Source organism: Barbatula barbatula (assembly GCF_947034865.1).
Source record: "Barbatula barbatula genome assembly, chromosome: 24".
Lineage (NCBI taxonomy): Eukaryota > Metazoa > Chordata > Actinopteri > Cypriniformes > Nemacheilidae > Barbatula > Barbatula barbatula.
Window position 1 is genome coordinate 1,588,142 of NC_136787.1, and position 18,620 is coordinate 1,606,761.

At 40.4% G+C, this 18,620-nt stretch overlaps 2 protein-coding genes across 7 annotated transcripts in view; one reads left to right on the forward strand and one right to left on the reverse strand.

Annotated features, from left to right (window-relative positions):
- The window catches only part of pam (peptidylglycine alpha-amidating monooxygenase), a 31,738-nt gene extending 25,338 nt beyond the window's left edge, over window positions 1-6,400 (reverse strand). For 2 of the 6 annotated variants that reach the window (XM_079448673.1, XM_079448677.1), the window contains exons 1-3: window positions 4,770-4,877; window positions 1,511-1,930; window positions 893-1,013 (exon numbers count right to left, since the gene is read on the reverse strand). In XM_079448673.1, coding sequence (XP_079304799.1) covers window positions 893-1,013; window positions 1,511-1,605 — 216 coding nt within the window. In that variant the 5' untranslated portion in view covers window positions 1,606-1,930; window positions 4,770-4,877. Of the gene's footprint in view, window positions 1-892; window positions 1,014-1,510; window positions 1,931-4,769; window positions 4,878-6,311 lie in introns of those variants that run through there. The other 4 variants (XM_079448672.1, XM_079448674.1, XM_079448675.1 and 1 more) reach the window with 4 other exon arrangements.
- A 714-nt stretch (window positions 6,401-7,114) lies between these two features.
- st8sia4 (ST8 alpha-N-acetyl-neuraminide alpha-2,8-sialyltransferase 4) lies at window positions 7,115-17,592 on the forward strand. Its single transcript, XM_079448898.1, has 5 exons — window positions 7,115-7,447; window positions 12,415-12,513; window positions 14,710-14,967; window positions 15,280-15,573; window positions 15,945-17,592. The coding sequence occupies exons 1-5, from the start codon at window positions 7,338-7,340 to the stop codon at window positions 16,225-16,227; spliced, it is 1,044 nt and encodes a 347-aa protein (XP_079305024.1). The 5' UTR covers window positions 7,115-7,337; the 3' UTR covers window positions 16,228-17,592.
- Window positions 17,593-18,620: the final 1,028 nt, after the last annotated feature.

Consider the following 18,620-nt stretch of genomic DNA (forward strand, 5'->3'; position numbering starts at 1 on the left):
AATATTGAGGAAATTCCTGTTTTACTGAATTAGACCCTATTTCGAATGAGGAGCTAAATTTGTCCCTCCAAAAGGTCCAGATCTAGGAAAATATTTCTCTGGTGCAAAAGCCCTTATGGAGTCGCAAACAATTTTTCCAGAGGAAAACACTATAAATACATGCCTGGTTCATACAGCTTTTCCAAAACTACAGAAAGTGGACAATGTTTTTGTTTTAGTGCCTTTAAAAAGGAAACAATCCGAGAACAAAGTGTCGCCATGCTGCAATGAATGAGCCGTGTACTCAAAACAGTGTTAATGCACTGACATCCATTACAAACAACTCTTTGTGTTCTACACACTTGTCAGAATTTTCATTTTGTACATTTTCCTGCAAGTTATTGTCTGATCAATGATGTAAGTCTTGAGTTATTCAGTAAGGTATCATACATCAGCATTCCCCACGGCATAGATGAATCACATGGCTATGACTCACAGACCTGAGCCGGAGAACAAGAATAGAAACACCCCGTCCTCACCCCCCACACAATCACACATATGCTGGAGGAACGTTTCTCTGTTATTGTTATTAACATCTTCATTAGGCTGGACAGCTTCTCTTTTTCTGCAGGGTGACAGGGGTCAGTGCCCTCCAGAGACCTTCGTCAGTCATGTGACCCATAAGCTTCCATCTGTAACAGCATGTGCGGTACTAATGCATTACAGCAGATCAATAGAGAAGAGATGCAGTCCAGATCTCAGCCAGGCAGAAACCCCCACATCAATACCATGACATGACAAATGACAACTTTAAACACCACAAATACACAAAACATGAATAATAAATCCGTGTAGCATGCTTTCAGAGATGATACTTAAGTACTAAATACCCAAAGAGACAAAGAGCTCTCACCTCGGTTGGAGTCACCCCTGGGAGGCGAATATCCAAAGAAAAATTGTAAGGATTGGAGAGGACCAACGGCTGTCTGACATTGGAACAGTCATTTGGGTCTGACCAGGCATTGTCCTGAAACCTATTAACAGAAAACAAAAATCTTTTGGTGGGACTGTTTTGAGCATCTCAATAACGCAGATTTTCTAGGTACATCAAATCTTTCCTGAACTCCGAAAAGGGGATGTATCTAGTCAGACCATGCATACATTTAAACATATATTGAATCTAAAAACGATTTATCTTCTAATGCAACTCTTAAAGGTTAATTTTGCCCAAAAACAGTTATTCTGTCATCCTGTTTCATCTTCAAGGCCATTATGCCTTCATTTGGCATTTCAAGACAAGTTTGAACCAGTGGCATCGCACAAGAACTAGCTGCATTTCAAACATGACACAACATGTCTAGAGATGGTATTTTAATAAACATGAAACAGGATGCAGAAAGTCTGTTTTCTTGACAGAACTCTGTAAACGAATCATTGTAATTGAAGTATGAAACTACAAAAACGATTAAGTATGTAATAACGCATTAAATGAAACTTCACATAAACTTTACACATGTTAAAAATGCGTCACCTCTTTTCGAAGTTTTCGATATTCTGGCCATGGCTTTGACAGAAAAGCGTCAAGACAAGCAAGCTGCACCCCAGCACAGCCATCCCCGTCTTCATGTTTCGGTCAAGAACGATCAACACCGGAAATGAGCAGAAACAATCACTGCATCAGTTGCTGTCCTGCCAATCCTCAGCACCTCTGGCATCTGGTTCTCCTGCTCGGATTCTCTTCTTCTGCCCTTTATTTCTCCTCTGTCTTTTCAATCGTGTACTCTCTTGATCTGAAGCCCACGTCACTTTTGTCTGTGCTGAACGACACGAGGGCTGTCCAGATGTAGTGTAACACCGCAGCGAGAGCGGTGGATCGAGAGAAGGCTCCTCGCTTCCCTCAGGACGGCCAGAGCATGTCACAAATGCAGCATCAGACTTCCCTTACAACCTGCTGAAACACCAACCAAAGAAATGAGAATAAGCAGACGAAAATGTACCAAATGTTCAACTGCTACATCAAATTCGTATAACCCTTCCCAACATTCATGCAATGGATACGCAGAGTCTGTAAAAAGGATGAGACTTTGCAGAAGCACGGTAATCCAATCAAAGCGGATTCCCACCACAACACCGTCTGTTTGCTCCCTCTGAGAGACACGAAGTGGACGGCGATGAGCGGTGCTAAATGAAAGACAATAATGTCATAGCGGCCTGAACTAGACATTCAGAGATATTCTCTGTCAGATATCAGTGAGGTCGTTTGGATGCGACTGGTAGGTTTGAGCAACTGGAAATGATGGGATTGTTAAAAACAATCAATGTGATCTGTCACAACACATCTCCAAACAGCATCAGCAGCTGAGACAAATCATTGATAAAATCAATGAGATGCAAAAACAGACGTCGCCATGTCTGATGCCAAATCGCATAGAAGCACAGGTTTCATTGTGTAAATGATGTGGCCAATTTCAATAAAGAGAAAACAATGGCAGTAAAACAACCCAGGAAGAATTGGAAGGCTTAACATCTTTCAGTATGAACAAGCACTCTGGGAACAAACTGCCAACAGAGCTGAATGCTTTTTCTGAGGCGTATGACATAAATATACAGTCAAATAAAGACCTTTAGTTTTTGGCAATACATACAAAGCTATTCTTGAGAAAAAAGTTGTTTAAGACAAAAACAATACAGTTCTTTGGAGCGGCACGATGCGACGTGACACACGGCTTGTTCTAATGGGTTTGTTGTGTCGTACCACACCGCATCCAGTGTGAAATTTTTTTTTAATTATAATGGCTTCTAATGCGTTCTATTGTATTTGGTGTAGACACGGAGAGAGAAAAACAGTATAAATAAAATACACAACAACATTTGTAATTAGTGTGGTTGGTTTATATTTTCCTATCACGAGCATAGGAAAGTGTTTTCTTTATCCAGTCCGGAACTGCTTTCAGATTGAAATAACAAGAGCTGGAAGAACACACTTTAACATTCCAGAAAATATAGGTGTATGGTGGATGATGTTGATGAAAATGTTCTATCCCTGCTATTCCTCCATGGATGATCGTGGCATGGAGCAGTGATACCTGGGTGCTCTTATAATTATTCCCAGGAACACTGATTGGAGTGTTTTTCAAATCCAGAAAATATTTGTGTGCGCATATAGAGCGTGACACAGCAGCGCATCCATGCAGTCTTTAAGAAAGAAGTTAAATATGAGCAAGACAACAGGGAGATAAAATATTCAAACACAAACAACCTCGCAACCCACGCTAGATTTAATTGCCAGATGTGGGTCGTCATTATTAGCATGGAGGTGGTTTGGTTTTGAAAGGGCAGACGTGTGTCTGCCGATAGTCTGTAGCCGTGAAAAGCAGCTTGACAACCAATCTTTTTCACCATCGTCGAACCAGCCATCGCCAAGAGTACGACAGATATGAAAATCTGCGGGAATCAAGTGAACACGACCCATCTGCAGCAGACAGGGTAAAAGCAAAAAAATATATTCCCATTTGTTCTATAAACCTCACCTATTTTCACAGAACTGCTCTGCCAATAGTTTGCATGAGCAACTTATAGTGATATTGAAATCACAAATTGACAAACGTTCTGAGAACATCAGTTATGAGAACAGTAGGACCAAAACATCAATTTCATTTAACAGTATAATAAATGCGAGCATGTGAAACCAGATTAACAAATTCCATTGTCAACACCAGCAGCGAAGCTACTCCAGCTCCTTTGATGTGATTAACTCACACCTTACTTTCATATATTTAAGATCTTATTGCATTTAGGAATATGACCCATAAATGGTTTTACAATTTTGTAATCTACAGAAACAATTTGGTTAAGGCCACTTCTAATCACAATCTTACATTTCCCTCACAAACCATTGTTCTGGTTTATGGAAGACACAAAAATGTCTATGAACCATAGAGATAAAGATATCACATTTTAATCGCAATTGCTTGCGTCTTTCTCTCTGTCCTTTCATGGATAAAAGAGAATGCACCCTTTTAATCCCTAATGAGACACCTGATGTGGACATTGGGCCAATGTCCACATCAGGTGTCTCATTTGGGATCCATGAGTCCATGAGACCATATCATGTCATGTTTGTCAAGGTTCTGTGAAGCATACACTGATCCTATCACAGTAACAAAAGGTGTAAAGACAAAAAAGTGTATACGAAATTAAATGATTGAGCAAGATGACACCACCTCTGTAAATCGCTCTTAAAAGTGCGTACTGCGTAGGATAATAACAGAATGCTCTTTTGTGTGGTCTTAAGGTGAATGTATCATTATGGGCTGTTTTCATTCATGGCCATTATTCATGGCCTTTCCAGCATTACATTTCGAGGAAGTCCATTCCAAACATCTGCACTCTTCAGATGTCACCATCATTTGAGACCACTCAGAGCATCACAACAGCCATATCGATTGATCCCTGCATGACTTCAAACACACACACACACACACCACGATCCTCCTGCAAATATCAATCAGCAACACAATACACTCGCTCAAAACATATTTGCACTGATCCGCGAGGGTCAAGTGAGGGAATCACTTTCTAGACCCGAGACTATTTCCAGCATGCACTTCATTTGGTTCCACATAAAATGTAAGACAACAACGCATGCGCTGTAGACACAAATAATCGCAGAATGCTATATTTACCGCATTAAACTGATTCTAAAGAAAATCACACTGATGGATGACAGCAGGTGAAAAGACAGATTTGCTAAACCAGAGAACACAAGACATACAGAACAAGCTGCCTACCAAAGACCCTGGTCGCATTGATATCTGAAGCGCAGCAGAAAACAGACGATCAGCGTGAGACGACAGGCGAACTGCTTCCTCGCTGCAGCCTGTGACTCACTCACAGGAGGAGAGAAAGGGGCGGTCCAGCAAGCTGTTTGACATCATCATCATCATCGCACACAGGACCCAATGAGAAGGTAACTATGGTAATGGTTGCACACACCCACAGGCAGTCACCGGTGGTTACCGTCCCTATGAGTCTCTCTCTTCACATTGATGTATCGTCATGTTTAACCAGTCGTGAGCTTTCATTCGCAGCAACACACCATGAAGCATTACAGCTATGATCGCATGGCAATTGTATTAAAAGGTGAGACTCGTTTTATACAAGTTTCTCTGGGACTTGCAACAGCAGGACAAGATGGAATATTCTGAAGTGCATGAATCAGAAAAACAGTTTACAACTTAGATCTCCACCTCAGACAACAGAACACTAAACACTGTGCAATACAACACATTCTTTCTGGACAACGACTCTGAAAACTCATTTCAAATGTATCAGTGCGTCTCATAAATGCCATCGCTGGGCTCTGGATGTTTAAAAGGTCTGGGAAAAGGTTTAGAGTGAGCAGAAAGGCAGATAAACCCTATAGTGCTGTGTGTTTCTCTTACACATACGACATTCTTTATAATGAATGAGTTTGTTTCCATTTGTTGGATCAGTGTGGACTAGCCCTCAAAGTTCATACAAGCTACTAAACTGGACAGTGACACGAACTAACGTGGGTTTACGGTCCCAGCAGCACGTACCAACAATCCTGCATTATGTCATCGGTCACTCGGAGCACCAGACCCGTCTGAGTACAGGTTCAGAGGCCGATAAACATTACAGACAGCATTTATAGACGCGTTATTCAAATAAGTGCCCTTGCCAAATGTTTCTTATTATTAAAAAGAGCCCGAAATAGAAAATCAGAAGATGACGAATCAAAAACGGTCCGTCGAAAAACAGTGACAATCCGTCATAATTCAAAACAGGACAATAACAATAATAAACATTGATGGTATGTGGTCCTTAGTAGACAGACGTGTTGACTAAACCCTAAATTAAATTATCGCAGAAAAATCCGTAATCCAAAGCATGATATTTGACACTAAATACATTTTATTACACAACAACAAAGCTTTTTTCCAAAAAAGAAAACCGTTAAGTTAGATCTTTGTGGTTCAATATTATTAAACGTGATGCTTTATAACACAACGTAGTCTTAGTACATTTCTACCTAAAATAATTAAATTGTTCGTAACGGTGTTAACAGATACACGTTTATGCTCAATATTATGTATAAAGTTTTAGAAAATCTGTTTCGTGATTAGCTTGCTGTGCTAACTGATGACGTCGTGTGAAGTTCAGTGAACGTCACTGGTTGAATTTAAACCGATAATCTATATTCTTAAACACTCTTACACTCAAACCATAAGCTTATTTAAAACTTATTTCCTATTTGAGATAACATGAAATCGCCACACAACCCTTCCAGAGAAAGATTTGTTATTTACCTTAATTTTCCCTGCTTGTGTTCTTCCGGTTTGGTGGGTTCAGACCAGTACAATCGATAGAATGAGTAAAACTACAAAGTGACGTCAACTTGCTGTTAACTGGCGATTGGCATGTTATGTGCAGGCATATCGCCATCTAGTGTTTATTGTCTGGTCGATACTTAACATCAAATCCGGTCTTTAAGTGAAAACCGTAAAATATCGTTAAGATATTAACATTGAATAGCCTTCTTTACCACGAAACTAGTCGTCAACACTGAGCCACAACCAGAGTAGCATTTCTAATGTGCGCATTCTTGTTTGCTTTTCGTATAGCTCGAGTCCAACCAAGATGCAAGGCCCTGTTGGCAAATGGAACAGAACCGAAACTAGTTTTATTATTAATGCGATCATATATGAGGACTTATGTTACGTGAAAATTGAAGCAGCGCTATAAAAAATATTTTAAAACATTAGGAGAGACCAAATAAAGCTACCAAATATTGATATCAGGTTTTAGTATGGTGGAAAGCTTTGGCATTTTTTCATGGTAATTGCATGAAATTGAAAAGGAAACAAACCCTCATTGCATTCGACGTCAAAACATCTACAGTTGAATTGTTTGCTACTAAGCAAGAGTTTTGGCCCACTGATTACTAGAAGTATTACCGCAGGAGTTTAACTACAAATAAGGCTTCATTATAGTTATGATAAAATATTTTATATTATATTTCATTTCATTTGTTGTTATATTGTTTATCCAGAAACACACCAGTCAACCATTTCTTTGCAAGGAATTTATTACATCAGTCTCAAAACATACTGCTGCTGCGTCTTCATCTCGATTGGCGCGCGTTAGGAGCTAATTAACATATGAGAGAATGTATTGGCTGCTGCGTTTGTCACTCACGGTGGGAGGTGTGCAGCTGTGGAACATGCCGCGCGCATCGGCCCTTCCTCTCGCCGTTGTCACGGCTGCTGTGAGCGATATGGGTGAGCGCAAGATTCAAGACGTTATTTAAGATCCTCGGAAGATTCGTTCACGAAATGCGACTGACACGGAAACTGTGGACTATCTGCGCCATAAGTGTTCTGTTGATATTCTACAAGACGACAGAAATCGGCAGAAGTGAACGAGAGGAAGCGGTACTGCAAGGGTAACTGTCGACGTAATACAGCCAATAAAAGAGTCAATTACTGCTGTTCATCTCGTGTGCATCGCGGTCTAATGTGAAGCTCTAGCTACTGAATTGAATGTTTATTTATTTGTATTACAAACCTCTAAAATATAACATCCCCATTGTCCCGTTTGGAATTGCCCGTGTTAATTGAATTAGGATGGATTCAGCTTTGTTTGATGTGAATTGGTTACTCTAGCCCAGCACTACTGCCACACCTCTTCCATTTAACATGTTATACGTGTTTGTTTTTATTTCTCTGTCCTCTCGTTTTAGTGTGAAGATCTTCATGAAAGATACCTGTTTGTTTAAATGCGCTTAAGTCATTTCCAGTCTGAACCTTAGACACAAACCGAAACCCGTCAAGTCAGTTTTAATAGGATCTAATTGTTCTGTTTTATTGATGTTTAAGCAGATCAGATTTAATTTTCAAACACAAGTGCATTTGTTTTTTCATAGCAGTCCGCACACGTTTTCTTTCAGGAACTAAAAATGTGGTCAAGTTTATACTTGTTCATATTTTGCTTTACTTTATGGAGGCGGAGAAGAGATGTTTCACAACTGATTTTACGGCATGTTCTCAGTAAATCTACTTTAATTCAGGGCTAATAGATTCAGGGCAAACATTCGGAGAATCTGCTGTATGTAGGGTTTGGTTTTTGTGTGAGTGGGTGCACGAGTAACGTTGCATGTTTGGATGCGTGTGTCAGTAAGAGGACAGCAGACAGTTGCGCTTATATAAATGTGGTTTCCTTTTTTTCTAGTGGAAACTCATCGTGCTTGCTAAAAAACAGAAGCGGGAAGCTCTCGCAGTTCATTGCAGCTGTTGAGTTTCAAATTGGTTAATATTTTTCGTGGTTCAGAGAAACTAAAGTAATCTTAGGCCATCTTTACGCGATGAAAAACGTCTCGTTACGTCTGTAACCTCCGTTCCCTGATGGAGGGAACGAGACGTTGTGAGAGACTGACTGGGGTTTGATCTTGAGAACCTTCTCCGAGATAATTAATTATAAAACGCCAATGGGCTTGGCGAATGGCACGCGCACGCCAGTCTCCGCCCCGTACATACGGGTATAAAGGAAGATGGCGGCGGTCATTCACTCACCCTTTGTACTGAGGAATCTGAGAGGGCACTCCCGTTCACTGCAGTGATTCGGTGCAGCGTTTTGGCATGAAGTCACAACGTCTCGTTCCCTCCATCAGGGAACGGAGGTTACAGACGTAACCGAGACGAGACCGATTGAAGGGGAACTCCACGTTGTGAGAGACTGACTGGGGATCTATCGTAAACGCCACAGCGCTTGCACCAATCACGACCTCTAGTGGAGCGACCCTGACTGGGCTAGCGAGTCACAAGAGTGCTACCGCGAGACTTAATCTTCCAGTCACATAGTATTGGTCATACTGAGAAACCTCTACTGACGGCCTCACGGACAGTGTCGTACGCCTCTAGTAGCGAGGAGCTGTCCGGAGCCGAACACTGGGGAAACACTGCTCTCCTCTTAGAAGAGTCTGTTACGGACGCCACATCCTACCCAAAGGGGAGGTTACATGTTGAGACACTAACATGGTCTCCCCGGCGGGGAGAACAACATGCGGAACGGTGTTAGCCCGAATAGGGGGACAATCCAGGTGGGATTACCACCGGCGGGGAGGTCACAGATTCACCAATCGGGAAATCCTGAGTGAGGAATTCAACACACGGGACGACCCAGAGGGGAGTCACTATGTATGGGGCACTAGTCCTAATACAGGGGTCTGCCTGAGCAGGGATGACTCTACCTATAACGGACCTGGTTCTAACAGACGGCTCCGCTCAGTCTGTTACCAAGTGCAATGCTTAGTGATGGATGGAATGCCTATACTTCGCCCGAGAGGGGAAAGTAGGGAGCCTACAATAGCGCACTAGTCTCACCTGGTGAGGGGAGAAGGCGCTTTCGCAGGCGTACGCCCAAACCAGGAGCCCAACCTAAACGTTGGCGGCGTTTAAGGGCATGTGCTGCAACTGGTTCCACATGGAGATTGTAAAACCTTGTGAAGGTACTGGGCGTAGCCCAACCCGCAGTTCTACAAAAGTCTGCCAGAGAGGCGCCCTGTGCCAGTGCCCACGAGTGGAGTGGGCTCTCACTGCAAGCGGGTACTGCGATCCTGGGATTGGTACCCAGTGCGCCACCTCTGTTTGGTGCTGTCACCCCCCCGGGTGCTGTCTCCCAGAACAGACAAAGAGCCGCTCAGAGCTTCTGAGGCTCTGTGTGCTCCCAATGCACGTGGCTGCCTGGGAAAGCATGGCCGACATCTCAGCGTCAGTCTCCTCCGGAGCTCCTGACGACAGGAGATCAGAGGAGTCTTCCGCATCCGATGCCAGCAGGCAGCTGTCCGACGCAGCGACAGAGATAGCGTCATCATCCGTGTGCGAAGTCTTACCACTATGAGACGGCCGTCTGCCACTCATAGGGGACGAACCAGGTGAGCGTGAAGGGGTATAGATGGTCCGCGAGCGTGAAGCTGACGGAGCAACATCTATCGGAGTCCCTAAATCACCCCCGCCGCTCGCCAAAGCGGTCAACCTCGCCGAAACGGCAGCTGAACACGCCTGGGAAACAGACGGGGTGGTGGCAGCGCTCAAAAGAACGTAGCCACCGTGACCGCAACACCCTGATTGCTATGTCCGCACACACGGGACATACCGCATCAGTGAAACCTGCCTCAGCATGCTTGCCAAGCAAGTGACACAGGAATCATGGCCGTCAGACTCCGGGATGAGTCTGTCGCACCCAAGGCTACAGCTACGAGACATGCTCGTAGCCGGGGGGACTTACCTCTTAAGGTCTGTAGCCTTCTGCCGTAACGCCCAGGGGAAGTCCACCGAAAGGAGAAGTCCGCTGCTCCGCGTCATAAATCCAGCAGGTTAAAAGTTTTCTCGAAGTCGAGTATCGCATGTAGCATCAGCAAACACACAGGTTCCGAATAACAAAGGATGAGTGAATGACCGCCGCCATCTTCCTTTATACCCGTATGTACGGGGCGGAGACTGGCGTGCGTGTGCCATTCGCCAAGCCCATTGGCGTTTTATAATTAATTATCTCGGAGGAGGTAGGTTCTCAAGATCAAACCCCAGTCAGTCTCTCACAACGTTGAGAGACCGACTGAAGGGGAACGGGCTTTCCTTTGCGTTTTTGAAAAGTTTCACGTACACATGACAGCGTCATCAAACGGTCTGCATTTCCACGGGTAGATAAAAAGGGTTTAGTATGCACGCCAGGCCAGTGGATGGAGATGGTGTTGTGTAAAGTAACAGGACGTGCCACATGTATGTGTTTGTTGAATGTAAGTAGTGTGTCTCCGCTGGTCTTGGGAAACGTTAATACATGGTCGAACAGCGAGAGCTCGCAGTATTGTTTTGGCTTTACTCGCGCAACTGGGTGCGTCTTGTAGTTTACATCAAAACGAAAACGACGCCGTTTTCAAAAAGTTACACTTTGAGACCCCTTTGTTTTTAAGTTTGCTTTTCAGTCCCCCAAAACACAGCCAAAACGCATAATTTATTGTTTGCATTGTTATTTGAAAACTGTCTGGTGTAAATGGCCACTAATTGTTGGTCTGCAAATCATAAATCAGAGACAGTTTATACATAAAATATTTAGCTCCTATTAGTTTTGTGGCAATTCATCGCAAGACAAAACAGGTTTGTGTTATCTTTGATCAAAATCTGGAAATGAGAAAAAAATGTTTTCTTAACCTGGAGCTTTAACACTAGATGCAGAAAAGCGATGTGAATATGACACAACAGAATTAAAACAACGGATCCCTATAAATGCTTTCACACAGTGCTCAAACATTCACTCTTCACTGGTTTTTATCAGTATGTCATTTTTGATAGCATTCACCCGGTGTAGAAACAGGCTGCCTTTTTAGATCTGAGCTTTACATCACATGCTAGGAGCCGCTGCTGTTACACAAATGATGCAGTGGCACTTATACTCTGGAACTGACTGTAAAGTCTTCATCAGTACAGCAGTAAACGCACTGAGGAAGAGTCCGGACAGGCTCTGTACAGGCAATGTATTACTCTATTATACCACAGGCTGTGAAAGACTCATTCTGATTGGCTGACAAACCCATTATTTTTCAGGAAACACACATCTGAAGTAGTTTCGGGTCTGTCAACCACATTACATTTCCATATCACTTTGCCTAGTTTAACTGACATGGCTAATGGAAAAATTAGACTCTAGCCTACTTTCCACAACAGCACACAGATCTAAGAACAAATAACCTAATATATGGATGGATCAGGAAAATAAGAACAATGGGTCACAGCTAGTGCTGGACGGTTTATAGCTGCATATGTTCATTGTATAATGATGATACATCATTCCGTATACCTCCCTTCATTTCTCATGAAGGCATCACCATCTTCTTTTACTGACACAACAGCAAACTTATTGCCCCTCAGCGCCACTTGTTTTCGCACTTGACGTGAAAGCTCCATTTGTCAGCCATTCAAGTCAACCTTTAGTATGCTGCTATTTCCATTTCAAAAGAAAAGGCCTACTTTTCTAGATCCAATCAATTTGCATTGGAAAACTCAAGATGTGCCCTCTCAACAAAAGCCATTTGTATATGTTGTCAAGATGAAACCGTCTATAGCGGAGAATGGGAGACAACCACAAATATACATTTTCCATTCTGATTTGCTCAAAAAGCAAAAGAAAAACTCAACGTTTGCGTTTCCACTACTTAAATAAATGAAACAATGAGAGAGTCTAATAACGGCAGTCAAATGAAAGAATGATGTGAATTTACCATGACTTCCAAAGACGCTGTATAAGAAACGCTGTAATTTGATGCAAATGTAATATAATACAAAGTGTAGTGTTATAAATGTACATGCATTGAAAGGTATCAAGATGTGCTACTTTATCACACCCTCTGTTTTTGAACAGGAACTTTGATCCGAGTGCTATAAGGCTGATGGTCATTGGCGATCTGAATGACTCAAGAGCAGGATGGAAACTAAATTTCACTCTTGTCAACAAAATAAGGTGAGTAGCCTCCACTGTAACAATGTTTTGTAGGCTATTCAAAAATGCTTTTTCCATTGTAAGTGAGTACATTTAAAAAAAAAGAGTGAATACCTTACATTAGGTTACACAAAGAAGTCATTTTTAGCCAAGTATAAATAGCTAATATCCCTGTTGAACGAACGAAATTCAGTCCATACAAACTGACGAGTGAAAGTAAATTCAGCATCCACATTGGGTCCAAAAGTTCGAAAGAAAAGACGCACAGCCATGTTGTGTATAAATAAATGGACATAAGGAAACATTTAGAAAAGAAGAAATGATCTGTATAGTTTAGTATATATCAGATAGAGCAGGTTTCACCTACAAGGATTAGGTTTAAATCCAGATTAAATCGAGGTTTATTTATTAATTCTATTGCACCAAACTGTAAACCTTGTTTTAAAAGAATCAAGTTTTTTTGTTGTTGATTTGTTAATCTTTGTTTCAATAAAACTAGGATCAACAAACCCTAGATTAACTCTAAACTCTGTTCACTTGAATCCAGGTTTAGTCTTGTGAATACACAATACAGTTTGAATTAGTTCTCTTTTTTGTAAAGTCTCATTCTAAACGTACAAAAACTGAGGGAGCACGAATCTGATCTGAGGGGAAAAGGCCTCCATGTAAGATAGATGTACATCACAATTAACAACTGTGAAGTTTGTTAAATCAACTACCCTACTTTAACTTTCAAGTGATTTCTTTAAGATGTGCAGATGCATGTGTGTAAACGGAGCACCTAAAGCATCATGATAGTATTATAATTTTATTGTTATTCTGAAGTCCATTCCGGTAGAAGACCACAATGGCTGTGTTCAGACTGGTGTTGAAAAGTTTGTTCTTCTTTCTGCATTGCACTGTGAGCTTCACATTTCCTATGTGGTGACTGATAAACAAAACATGTGGTTTCAAACCCTGTACAAACGTTGAAAATACCATAAATGTCAAGATCCAAACTCTCGTTGGCTGTCATTTGTTTCAATTGTCATTTGTTTATTTAGTTTGTCTGTTTATGTGCTGTGTGTTTTCTCTCTTATGTCTCGAGGCATTATTTACTGCCCTTGTTTATTACCCCATCTGAAATAGTTGTTTACCCTCCTGATTTCCTTCCTTTATATTGCCCTTGTGTGCTTTGTGTTGAGCCGTTCATGAGTTCTGCATCACGTCCCACCTGCCAGTCAGTTGCTTTACTTTCAGTGCATTTCCGTTTTGTTCTCTTTACTGATTTGGTTTCCTATGAATGATTTTTAGTTTCACGCCTAGGGTTCTGTATGACCTTTACAAACTCCTCTGACAACAGGTGCCATGTTGAGTTAAACGTTAAGGGGCAACATCAAACAAAGTTACAAGTCAGCATTTAAAGGGATGGTCCACCCAAAAATGACAATTCTGTCATAAATTACTCGTCCTCAAGTTGTTTCAAACCTGTATACATATTTTGGTTTGGTTGAACACAGATATTTGGACTTGTTTTGACTAATTTAACTAACCCATAAATCTCAACAGAACTAAATCAATTTATACAGGTTTGGAACTTGAGGGTGAGTAAATGGTGACAGAACTTTTTTTTTTGGTAGAGTATCGCTTTAAAAGTTGAAGTGAAAAACAATCTAGTGACTGACAACATCCTGATTATCATGTTTCCTTTTTTATTATGTTTACCACTTTTTTCCATTTAGATCACGTTAAAGCAAAATTTTAGAATAATGCCAAATGTAGTGGGAGTGAAAGTCTGGCACAGGGGTTCTCAAACTGGTGTCCGGGGACCCCCAGGGGCCTCCAGAATGTTCTTAGGGGTCCCAAGAAAATTCTTGAGAAACAAAAAGACGTTCTTCAACAAACAATATGTTGTCTTCATAATATCGCACTTACTGTACCATTTAAATGCTTCTTTATTCCAAAAATCGATATGAATTATAGAAAGGGGGTTTCTCGCAAAAGGTTCATCATTTTTGGAGGTCTTCTGGAGGCAGATGTGGGGGGTGCCCTCTAGTGGACATAAAGGGCACTCCAGCTTGTGACTGACAGTTTTTCTTGTTTCAATGCATTAGGTTATTTTAATAGAAAGTGTGCATAGGTGAATACTGGTATTTGTCTATTAGACCATGATTATAACATATAGTATCAGTATTTGCCCGTAAACGGTCCCTTTCACTTGTTTTATCAAATCGAAAGGAAGGACATCCTTCGCTTCTTGGATGCAGAGAGAGACTTGTCTATTATCAAGAGCAATTACAAACCAGGCGATACCATCCACTACGTTCTGGAAAGACGCCGAACCTTTAATGTGTCTCACAGTCTTCACAGTTTACTTCCTGAAGTATCGCCTCTGAAGAACAAAAGGTTCAAAACATGTGCCGTGGTGGGAAACTCGGGCATTCTCCTCCAGAGCGGATGTGGAAAAGAAATAGACAACCATGATTTTGTTATCAGGTAAGCTGATATATGTTTTCTTATTTTCTGTGTTCTGATTCTTACCATTCAGTATTTTTGAACAAGGATTAAAGCCTAGAGAAGCTTCACAGGCCTTATGCAAAAGTTCTCCCAGAAATACATGTTAGATGGGCATTATGGTCTCTAGCATTATCTGGGGTGGGAGTGGATGGGGGAAAACGGAATTCAGTTCCAAAAGTTTGGGATCCAGTTCTTTTTTGTATTTCAGTATTTGCCGAGAAGAACACCGGAGCTAGCCTCAGTCCCATTCATTCTGACTCTGATATTTGCTTTCCTTTTTATTCTCAACAGATGTAATCTCGCCCCTCTAGAGAAATTTTCCAATGATGTGGGTTTAAAGTCAGACTTCACTACCATGAACCCCTCTGTTGTCCAGCGGGTGTACGGAGGCCTGCACAACAAAACAGTGCAGGAAGCTTTCGTTCAGCGTTTACGGCTGCTCAACGACAGTGTGCTCTGGATCCCTGCTTTCATGGTGAAGGGCAGCGAGAGGCACGTGAACTGTGTGAATGAGCTCATTCTTAAACACAAGCTGAAAGTGCGCACAGCCTATCCTTCACTTCGACTTATGCATGCTGTACGAGGGTGAGTAATACAATAAAGTAGGTTACATTAAACTTCATTTTCTTTGCCTGCTACGAGTTAGCATCACCTTTTTATTTTGAAAATTGTTGCTCCAGTACTACAGTATAAGGAGTTGTACTTAAGAATTTATTGCACCTCTCAATGTATTTACAGCTGATAGTTATAAAGGTAAGTGACAATTGCTATATTGGTTTGTCTGAAAATTATGCTCAAATATATTTTAATTGACTAATTGAAATCTAAATACTTTTTCATTGTAAAGCAGAATATTTATGCCACCAAAATAGTTATAATTGTAAACAGTAGTTAAATAGTTAAAATTGTTGTAAGGTGGAGTACCAAATGAATTAAAATGTCTGTTTCTTTTCTAGATTCTGGCTCACAAACAAAATAAATATCAAAAGACCAAGCACTGGATTATTGATGTACACCATGGCTACACGTTTCTGTGACGAAATTCACATCTATGGGTTCTGGCCTTTTCCCAAAGACAGTAACGGAAATACTGTGAAATATCATTACTACGACACCTTGAAATATCGCTATTTCTCCAGTGCAGGACCCCATCGCATGCCACTGGAGTTCAAGACTTTGAAAACTTTGCATAACAAAGGAGCACTGAAACTGACGACGTCTAAATGCGCACAACCTTGACTCGGTTGTGCCATAACTGTGAACCGAGAAAATAAAACAAACTTTCACAGCATCATCTGATAGACTAACGTGAGTTGTGAGTGAATAATTGTGATGAAAATGTTCTTCTTTGTTCTGTGTTATAAAACAGGTTTTTCCTTTAAACTACTGTCATTTCTATAGCGTGTGGCTGATTTGTATGTTTTAAGCATATTTTTTAACTTAAAAGTGCAATATTTTACAATGATTGTTTTAGCAGGGATTTGATACATATATTTTATTATCTCAGTCTGAGAATGTTTTATACACATGGCCCAAAAATAATGTTTTATGTGTGAAAGATTTTTGTTCCTTGTATGTAGAATTTATCTATGTACATTTTTATATTTTGTAAATCATTTATACAGTTCACTCTCAGATTTAACATTTTCAAAGTCACTGGTATACTTTTCATACTTGCATGCTCAGAAACATACTTAATAATTAATCATTTTAACACATTATGAGTCGATTTGAGTTGATTTAAAAAACAAAAAAGGTCCAGCACAGGGTTGAGTTTAAAGTAACAGTGTTGTCCTTAACTTTAAACTTTCATTGTGAATTTCTATGAATCAGTCTTCAATTTTATGGGTGAATGAAATATGTGAGTTTAATTTAAAACTTCCTAAAACACTGTATGTATAGAAATATATGGATATTCCTGTGGTGTTTATTTATAGAACGAGTATTTTCTGTCAAAGTTTTCAGCTTTGTGGTGTTTGTAAACAGATTTTTATACTATTTTGCTATTATTATTATATTGCCATCTTTAAAGTTTAATTTCTTTGCGCCAATTTTTTTGTCAAATGTTGATTCAAACAAAACTGCTATTAGAATTGTAGATAATGGAGAACCAATTTTTCTAATTACGTTCTGGTTGATATAAACTCAACTTTGGAATTCGGGTCTTTATTTACACTTTCTTATTTGGACCAAGCTTGTCATCCAAAACAGAAATCACTCTTTACCATTACCAAATTCAAGGATTGAAATCAGACATTCTTCGGTCAGTAATGATAAAATGATAAGCTGATGATAAAACCAAGCATGAGTTTATGTGGTAAAACTAGAAGCATTTCAAGGTAAGCTTTGCTAGACAAGGTATATCAAGCAGCAACTTCACATTTGAGTGCGTCTTAAGGAAATAACTTTAATGAATGCATAACAAATGTTCTTTGTAATGACTATTTGATGTATTAATGTAGGTTTTAATTAAACTTTAAAACAGTTTGGGCTCCATCTCCTATGCTTTTTTCAAAAAGAGAAGTTTAATAGTCAAGTTTATTGATATAGTGCTTTCTACAATGTTGCATTGTTACATAGAAAATAAATCACAATGTCAATGGTCATGGAATTTGCAGAAGTTAATCTAATATCAGCACAACTTTCAAAAAACAGCTGAAAACGTACTTGTTCTGCGTTTATTTGACTAACCAAGAACTGTCTGTCCTCCTGGTAGCGTGGCCTTGTAAACTAACTGTACTGTTTAACGTGTTGACAAAATGTTTATATGCTCTCCTACTTGTAATTTGCTTTGGATAAAGTGCCTGCCTACATGTAATTAGCAGTCTCTCGGTGAGCATGGCAATGGTGGCAATGAACTCAAACTCCAATGAATAATAAATGGAGAAAAACCCTTGGGAGAAACCAGTCTCAGCAGGGAGTGCCAGTTCTCCTCTGATGAATTACATGAGACAGTGCAACGTTCCCTCAAGGCTCTCGTCCCGCCTTGCTCTTTACACTTAATAAATGTTGAAAATTTTAATAAAACATTCTGTCATCATTCACTCACCCTCTTTTCATTTCATGTTCCGTAGAACACAAAAAGACAGTTTGAAGAAAGTTGGAAACTGAACCCTCCTGTGTCTATTGTACATATTTCATAAAAATTCTTCTTTTGTGTTCTGCGGAAGGAAGAAAGAAAGTCATACAGGTTTGATATGATAAGAGGGTGAGTACATTTTTGGGTGGGAGACCAGGGTGTGGAGAAAGTGTAGGTAAAGGGAGCAAGATATCTCGACCGTGCCTTCTCAGTATATCATCGGGGGATCATTTGACGAAATTTTTCTGTAAAGTACATTTTATGAAAAAGTACTACTTACTTAAAAACAGTATTTTAAGCTCATGATACTGCCTCTCCTTGTCTTGGTTTTCGAGTCTTGTGGCAGGATCATGTCAGTCCCATGTGTTTTGTGTGGAGAAAGAGCATTGTTTTAGTTTGTCATTATTTGTCATCAGTACTCACCAGTTGGATTACCCGTGTTTCTTGTTCCTGTTTCTTGTGCTCAAGTTTGTGGATTTTACTTAAGTTTATTTATTATTCAAAGGACCTTTTTTTTTGTCCCCCTTGTGGGAAGTGTTCATTTGCATCTTTG

What these genes read in the sequence shown, in the direction of transcription:
- st8sia4 (XM_079448898.1), top strand. Translation starts at nt 7,338, where the DNA reads ATGCGACTGACACGGAAACTGTGGACTATCTGCGCCATAAGTGTTCTG. An exon ending in GAGGAAGCGGTACTGCAAGG is followed by an intron (nt 7,448 to 12,414) that starts GTAACTGTCGAC and finishes GTTTTTGAACAG; the next exon opens with GAACTTTGATCCGAGTGCTA. An exon ending in ACTCTTGTCAACAAAATAAG is followed by an intron (nt 12,514 to 14,709) that starts GTGAGTAGCCTC and finishes TCAAATCGAAAG; the next exon opens with GAAGGACATCCTTCGCTTCT.